The 8,838-nt window shown below is 38.5% G+C and overlaps 1 protein-coding gene across 1 annotated transcript in view; it reads left to right on the top strand.

Moving 5' to 3' along the window:
* Positions 1–8,677: 8,677 nt before the first annotated feature.
* COL11A1 (collagen type XI alpha 1 chain) overlaps positions 8,678–8,838 on the top strand; it is a 208,477-nt gene continuing 208,316 nt past the window's right edge. Inside the window, exon 1 of the mRNA XM_082382788.1 lies at positions 8,678–8,818. Within this exon, the coding sequence (XP_082238914.1) occupies positions 8,713–8,818 (106 nt within the window). The 5' untranslated portion in view covers positions 8,678–8,712. The remainder of the gene's footprint in view (positions 8,819–8,838) is intronic.

An 8,838-nucleotide genomic window follows, 5' to 3' on the forward strand; every position in this document is an offset into this window, starting at 1 on the left:
TAATAGGAACATACATATCGATAACTACCTTAAATGTAAATGGATTAAATGCTCCAACCAAAAGACATAGACTGGCTGAATGGATACAAAAATAAGACCCGTGTATATGCTGTCTACAGGAGACCCACTTCAGACCTAGGGACACATATAGACTGAAAGTGAGGGGATGGAAAAAGATATTCCATGCAAATGGAAATCAAAAGAAAGCTGGAGTAGCAATTCTCATATCAGACAAAATAGACTTTAAAACAAAGACTATTACAAGAGACAAAGAAGGATACTACATAATGATCAAGGGATCACACCAAGAAGAAGATATAACAATTGTAAATATTTATTCACCCAACATAGGAGCACCTCAATACATAAGACAAACACTAATAGCCATAAAAGGGAAAATTGACAGTAATACAATCATAGTGGGGGACTTTAAAACCCCACTTTCACCAATGGACAGATCATCCAAAATGAAAATAAATAAGGAAAAACAAGCTTTAAATGATACATTAAATAAGATGGACTTAATTGATATTTATAGGACATTCCATCCAAAAACAACAGAATACTCTTTCTTCTCAAGTGCTCATGGAACATTCTCCAGGATAGATCATATCTTGGGTCACAAATCAAGCCTTGGTAAATTTAAGAAAATTGAAATCATATCAAGTATCTTTTCTGACCACAACACTATGAGACTAGATATCAATTACAGGAAAAAAACGGTAAGAAATACAAACACATGGAGGCTAAACAACACACTACTTAATAACCAAGAGATCACTGAAGAAATCAAAGAGGAAATCAAAAAGTACCTAGAAACAAATGACAATGAAAACACGATGACCCAAAACCTATGGGATGCAGCAAAAGCAGTTTTAAGAGGGAAGTTTATAGCAATACAATCCTACCTTAGGAAACAAGAAACATCTCAAATAAACAACCTAACCTTACACCTAAAGCAATTAGAGAAAGAAGAACAAAAAACCTCCAAAGTTAGCAGAAGGAAAGAAATCATAAAGATCAGATCAGAAATAAATGAAAAAGAAATGAAGGAAACTATAGCAAAGATCAATAAAACTAAAAGCTGGTTCTTTGAAAAGATAAACAAAATTGATAAACCATTAGCCAGACTCATCAAGAAAAAAAGGGAGAAGACTCAAATCAATAGAATTAGAAATGAAAAAGGAGAAGTAAAAACTGACACTGCAGAAATACAAAGGATCATGAGAGATTACTATAAGCAACTATATGCCAATAAAATGGACAACCTGGAAGAAATGGACAAATTCTTAGAAATGCACAACCTTCTGAGACTGAACCAGGAGGAAATAGAGAATATGAACAGACCAATCACAAGCACTGAAATTGACACTGTGATTAAAAATCTTCCAACAAACAAAAGCCCAGGACCAGATGGTTTGACAGGCGAATTCTATCAAACATTTGGAGAAGAGCTAACACCTATCCTTCTCAAACTCTTCCAAAATATACCAGAGGGAGGAACACTCACAAACTCAGTCAATGAGGCCACCATCACTCTGATACCAAAACCAGACAAAGATGTCCCAAAGAAAGAAAACTACAGGTCAATATCACTAATGAACATAGATGCAAAAATCCTCAACAAAATACTGGCAGACAGAATCCAACAGCACATTAAAAGGATCATACACCCTGATCAAGTGGGTTTTATCCCAGGAATGCAAAGACTCTTCAATATACGGAAATCAATCAATGTGATACACCATATTAACAAATTGAAGGAGAAAAACCATATGATATTCTCAATAGATGCAGAAAAAGCTTTCCACAAAATGCAACATCCATTTACTCTAAAAACCCTCCAGAAAGTAGGCATAGAGGGAACATACCTCAACATAATAAAGGCCATATATGACAAACCCACAGCCAACCTCGTCCTCAATGGTGAAAAACTGAAACAATTTCCACTAATATCAGGAACAAGGCAAGGTTGCCCACTCTCACCAGTGTTATTCAACATAGTTTTGGAAGTTTTAGCCACAGCAATCAGAGGAGAAAAAGAAGTAAAAAGAATCCAAATCAGAAAAGAAGAAGTAAAGCTGTCACTATTTGCAGATGACATGATACTATACATACAGAATCCTAAAGATGCTACCAGAAAACTACTAGAGCTAATCAATGAATTTGGTAAAGTAGCATGTTACAAAATTAAAGCACAGAAATCTCTTGCATTCCTATACACTAATGATGAAAAATCTGAAAGTGAAATTAAGAAAACACTCCCATTTACCATTGCAACAAAAAGAATAAAATATCTAGGAATAAACTTACCTAAGGAGACAAAAGACCTGTATGCAGAAAATTATAAGACACTGATGAAAGAAATTAAAGTTGATACAAATAGATGGAGAGATGTACCATGTTCTTGGATTGGAAGAATCAATATTGTGAAAATGACTCTACTACCCAAAGCAATCTACAGATTCAATGCAATCCCTATCAAACTACCACTGGCATTTTTCACAGAACTAGAACAAAAAAACTTCACAATTTGTATGGAAACACAAAAGATCCTGAATAGCCAAAGCAATTTTGAAAAAGAAAAATGGAGCTGGAGGAATCAGCCTCCTGAACTTCAGACTATACCACAAAGCTACAGTAATCAAGACAGTATGGTACTGGCACAAAAACAGAAAAATATATCAATGGACCAGGATAGAAAGCCCAGGGATAAACCCATGCACATATGGTCACCTTATCTTTGATAAAGGAGGCAAGAATATACAATGGGGAAAAGACAGCCTCTTCAATAAGTGGTGCTGGGAAAACTGGACAGCTACATGTAAAAGAATGAAATTAGAACACTCCCTGACACCATACACAAAAATAAACTCAAAATGGATTAGAGACCTAAATGTAAGATTGGACACTATAAAACTCTTAGAGGAAAACATAGGCATAACACTCTATGACATAAATCACAGCAAGATCCTTTTGACCCACCTCCTAGAGAAATGGAAAGAAAATCAAAAATAAACAAATGGGACCTAATGAAGCTTAAAAGCTTTTCCACAGCAAAGGAAAACATAAACAAGATGAAAGGACAACCCTCAGAATGGGAGAAAATATTTGTAAATTAAGCAACTGACAAAGGATTAATCTCCAAAATTTACAAGCAGCTCATGCAGCTCAATATCATAAAAACAAACAACCCAATCCAAAAATGGGCAGAAGACCTAAATAGACATTTCTCCAAAGAAGATATACAGATTGCCAACAAACACATGAAAGGATGCTCAACATCACTAATCATTAGAGAAATGCAAATCAAAACTACAATGAGGTATCACCTCACACCAGTCAGAATCATCATCAAAATCTCTACAAACAATAAATGCTGGAGAGGGTGTGGAGAAAAGGGAACCCTCTTGCACTGTTAGTGGGAATGTAAATTGATACAGCCACTATGGAGAACAGTATGGAGGTTCCTTAAAAAACTAAAAATAGAACTACCATACGACCTAGCAATCCCACTACTGGGCATACACCCTGAGAAAACCATAATTCAAAAAAGAGTCATGTACCAAAATGTTCATTGCAGCTCTATTTACAATAGCCAGGACATGGAAGCAATGTGTAAGTGTCCATCGACAGATGAATGGATAAAGAAGATGTGGCACATATATACAATGGAATATTACTCAGCCATAAAAAGAAACGAAATTGAGTTATTTGTAGTGAGGTGGATGGACCTAGAGTCTGTCATACAGAGTGAAGTAGGTCAGAAAGAGAAAAACAAATATCGTATGCTAACACATATATATGGAATCTAAGAAAGAAAAAAAAAGTTCATGAAGAACCTAGGTGCAAGATGGGAATAAAGACCCAGACCTACTGGAGAATGGACTTGAGGATACAGGGAGGGGGTAGGGTAAGCTGGGACAAAGTGCGAGAGTGGCATGGACATATATACACTACCAAATGTAAAATAGATAGCTAGTGAGAAGCAGCCACATAGCAGAGGGAGATCAGCTCTGTGCTTTGTGACCACCTAGAGGGGTGGGATAGGGAGGGTGTGAGGGAGGGAGACGCAAGAGGGAAGAGCTATGGGGATATACGTATATGTATAACTGATTCACTTTGTTATAAAGCAGAAACTAACACACCATTGTAAAGCAATTATACTACAATAAAGATGTTAAAAAAAAATCCCATCTTCTACTTCTATTGATAGAGATGTTGATGTTTTCCTATAACACTTTGTAGAAAGTCTTGTTTAATATTTGCTGACACACAGGAGCTTCGTAAATGCCAAATCCATTCAATTAGGAAGAAAAAAGATAACAGAGTAAAAATATCTTGACAAAGGTCCAAAAAATATTTAAGGTTTTGCCCTGAGTCATTCTGTTCTCTGTTCCTCTCTTCTATCTTTGGATAATTATGAAAAAGAACTATGATAGCTTCCTGTGAGTATAGCTAACTAAAGGATATTTTTAAGAGAGATGTACATGAATGTATAAGGCAATAGGTCTTGCTTGTTTGGGGTTCATTTAGATTTGATTTTACTTTAAGTTCTTTTAAACAGCATGGGTCTGTCATCTCTGAGTTGACTCCTTCAACACCCTAACAGACCAAACTTTTCATCTGAAGATTGTTTTATCATAAAAATTGTGCTAAATTTAGATTCCTCTCAAGTTCTGTATGTTATTTCACAGTAAAGGTGCAGATAAATACCTAATCATCACTGTGGGGTAATTGTGAGCTAGACTGACTATGAAAATAAACTTCTCTATCCCTTCCCCACCTCCCCACTTTCTATAATACAATGGTCCATCTGTGAGGTAAGAGGGACTAACTCCACTTTAAAACAGAAAATAATTTTTAGCCACTCATGTATTAGAAAAAAAAAAAAGCTGTAAAATAAATGTCAAACTGCTTAGTCATTTCTTTCTTAAAATAATTGACCTAAAGTTCAGAAAAGGGCAAGAAAGACAAACTATTAGGCACAGTAAGAGAGGGATTACATTCAACAGCAATTTTCTTTTAAATGTTTTAAGTATTTCTGATATGTGCAAGAGTTTCCCACCCCCATAATAATTTCTCATTCAATAAGTCAAATTTGATTGTTTTAGTTATTGCACAGTATTTGGAGAAAATGTTCATATATATATCTTCTCTCTCTCTCTCTTTTTCTCCCTCTCTGTTGTGAATACCAAATCATTTCAAAGATGATGCATCTTTTCAAAAATCTACTTCTTTCATCTAATTCTACCTGTAGTAATTTAAGTCTTAGTGTAGAGTTCCCTCTACCTCAAGTACTCTATTACTGTTTGCATTAGGGACATCCAGCTATGGACAAGGTTTCTTTAGTTCCAGTTTGGTTATTGAGGTCTCAATATTTAAAACATTGCTTCTGAATCTGCATCCCCTCATTCCTAGGGATTTTTGACAATATTAAGGGAGAGTTATGAGCATTACACAATGTTTAATAAAGCTCTGTGAACTCTGAAGATTGTCTAGAACATTTAAGTTCCCCTAATATGACCTCTAATCAATTATCAAATTACACTCTAAGTTTCCCAGACAAGCCAATATGAACAAGTGGTCAATCTAAAATACTGCTACAAAGGATGTGACTATTTTTTCTCTAAACTGTTTTCATCTTGTTTTTGAAAGACTTGCGATGAAAGCAAATTCTACAAAGCTGAATAAATATAACAAGATAGGAAATGTCCTACAGCTAATTGTGCTCCAAATAAAAGACATATGTCAAGAAAATTGTCACATTCTATTACATTTTTGAAGCTCTATATAACAGTTAGCAAAGACTGGCTGAAAGATGGCCTAGGAAACAACATCCCTGGAAGTCATCCCCTGTGAAGTTGAAGGTAGTGAGGTGGGTCTCTTCTAGCTTCCCTCTACGCACTATACTATTTAGCATTATACTTCCTCCTGTTGACTCCACCTCCTGCAAATCCATGGGCAAGTTCCTAGGAGGTTCTTAACCTGGCAGCTAGCTATAGGCTAGAGGGGTTAGGCATAATTAACTATTCCTTACTATGAATCCACTATATTTCTTTCCAGAGCATTAATTCAGACCCAGGTTATGCCTCTCTGGGCAGTGGCCAGAAGAATTCAGACCACAGAATACAGAGAGCATAAGGTAGTAATAACTCTATTCACCCAAGCCACTTTGCCTGAAAGGACCCATTCACCGCACTGAGAAGGCCTGAGATGTGACCAGAAGGTGGGGCTTGCTAGACTGACTGCAACATTTCTCACCTCCTAGAACGGTATCAGGCCATGGAATTCTCTATAAATCAGGAGAGTTATTGAGAAACAGTTCGGAACACCATTTCTACATGTTACTGCAAGCACTGTAACTCTCTCTAGCTCTTGAGTTGATTTAGGATTCTGGCAGCTTCATAAATAATGTGTTTCTAAACTTTGTATTCATTTCACTGTTTTACATTAAAGAGAAGACCTAGAAAATAAGTTTAAAAATATACCAAGAATTGGACAAAAAAATTCAGATTTCAGAAAAATGTGTTAACTGAAAATTCATACAAATATTTCACTTTGAGAAGATGAAGGATAATGAAGGTGATAAATTTAGGTATATTTTTACCTTAAGGTTCTTAATTTTTAATTATACATTTCACATTCAAACACAGTATGATATTTAATTATTTTATTAAATTATATTAACAATTTGAGGTTATAATCAGAAAAACTAGTTGGTGATATTTCTCTGCAGCTGATATAAGGCATCTCAAACATTCCGCCAGCAACATTATTAATACAAAGTATTTTTTTACGTATTATCTAAGAGGTAAATTTCTTGATGTGGGAATGGTGCTTTGTCACAGAGAGTGACAGTCTTGTTGAAAGTATTTTTTAGTTGCTTTCCTCATTTTACATGCCTCTTATACATGTCCTTATACAGTTCCATCTTGGGCCTCAGTATAGTCTCTGAACACCTTCCTTCCAACTCTTAAACCACATAGCTAGAAAATCTGATTAATCTCACGGGTCATGAGGTATATTTTGGTAACTAATAGAAAATTAGATTTCTAAAAATTAGTGGACATATGCGCCTCATAAACTTAGTTGAGGATCCTTAAGCCTTGAAATATCTTAAATACTCAGCATAGGTCCTGGCCAAAGCTTACCGTCTTTACCAACAGGAAAATGTATTCATTCACTCAACACATCTCTGTTGAATGCCTAATGTATGCTGGCACCTTGTTTGGCTCTGTTCCAGAAAATTTTTGAGAGACATCTTAAGAAATATTAAGGAACAAAAAGGAGCCAATAAGAAGTAATAATTTAAACGTGGAAAAAATGATCAGAGAATCGATACTCCAGGTTTAAGCGGATTACTTTGAGGAGCGGTAAGTAGAAGGAATTTAGAAACCTGCCCCCTTCTTATTATTTTCACTGTGGAGTGACCATATTTTCAGCTCCTGAGGCCCTTTATGAGAAGCTGTGGGCCTAGACGCTTGGAGATCTCTGTGAGTTGCTTTCCCTGTCTTTTCTCCTCCCCCTCTGCCCCCTCATCCGGGTTCAGGACGGAATCAGCTGGAAAATTCAATTACTCACCCCCTTAATGTCAGCTCCCATACATTTCTTTCTCCGCCCGCCTCAGTGTGCAGTTCAGCTCTTTAAGAGACAAGCCTCTGAATGAAGCTAGCGTAGAATTTAAACATTCAGGAGCGAAACCTGTCAGTTTCAGACCTCGAAGGAAAGCTTCCCTATAAGATCATGGGTTTTGACCTCTTGGGTCCCTCCATCTCACCTTCATCCCTTTCTTTTAATTCTCGGTTTAAAAAAAATATTAAAAATTCTTTTCGGAGCAGGCAAAGCAATGAGTCCACTGGTTCCACGTCTGCTATAAGAAGCAGATTTTTGCACAAGGATAAGGTTACGGCTGGCAGCCCAGAACTCCAGCGGTGTGGCGGATCAGACGCTGGGCTCCTCCCCTCCCCCGCCGACGAACGAGAGGCTAACAGACGGGTGCAAGTAGACAAGTAGCTGTTTTTATTGAATACAGAAGCTCCTTGAAAACTCTGTGGACTCCGGGGCTCTCCTGCAATTCCTTTCATTCCCAAAGTGCTGGAGCCAAGCACGCGTCCCCCGTAACTCCCTCCCATTTCTTCTCGGGGATTTGGGTAGGAGAAGAGGGAGGAGAGGAGTGGGGAGATGGGGAGGGGGGTGGTTGGTGGGCTGGGCTTGCAGGGAGACCTGATTCTTGGGCAAAGGAGAGGGGGGCGGGCTCGGGGCTGCCCGCGAGGCGTGTGATTGGGTCTGACCTTCAGCGGGCTTGTCAGTTTCGCCCGGGGTAAGGGGGGCGCGGGAGGGGAGTGGGCGGAGGAGGGGGCTGCCCAGAGCCTCTCGTCCGGCCCACAGACGGCATGAAGCCTTTAGGGGCACGCAGTCCTCACAGATTTTTGGTTGAAGCCCCTCATCTGCCTTCAGTCTGAAGGCAGGGCCCCGCAGAGGACGGATCGGAGGGTCCCGACCAGCGGGGCCGACCGAGAGGGAGAGGAGGGGGCGAGAGACAGGAAGGAAGCAAACCATCAAATTTAAAGAAAAAGCCCTTTGACTTTTTCCCCCTCTCCCTCTCCAATGGCTGTGTAGCAAACACCCCCGACGATACCTTGGAAGGGAGTTGGTCTGCAGTCGCGTTTTCGTGGGTTGAGTTCACAGTTGTGAGTGCGGGGCTCGGAGATGGAGCGGTGGTCCTCTAGGTGGAAAACGAAACGGTGGCTCTGGGATTTCACCATAACAACTCTCGCACTGACTTTCCTCTTCCAGGCTAGAGAGGTCAGAGGAGGTAAGAAATAATGGTTTTGG

This window comes from Balaenoptera borealis (genome assembly GCF_965194805.1).
Source record: "Balaenoptera borealis genome assembly, chromosome: 1".
Taxonomy (NCBI): domain Eukaryota; kingdom Metazoa; phylum Chordata; class Mammalia; order Artiodactyla; family Balaenopteridae; genus Balaenoptera; species Balaenoptera borealis.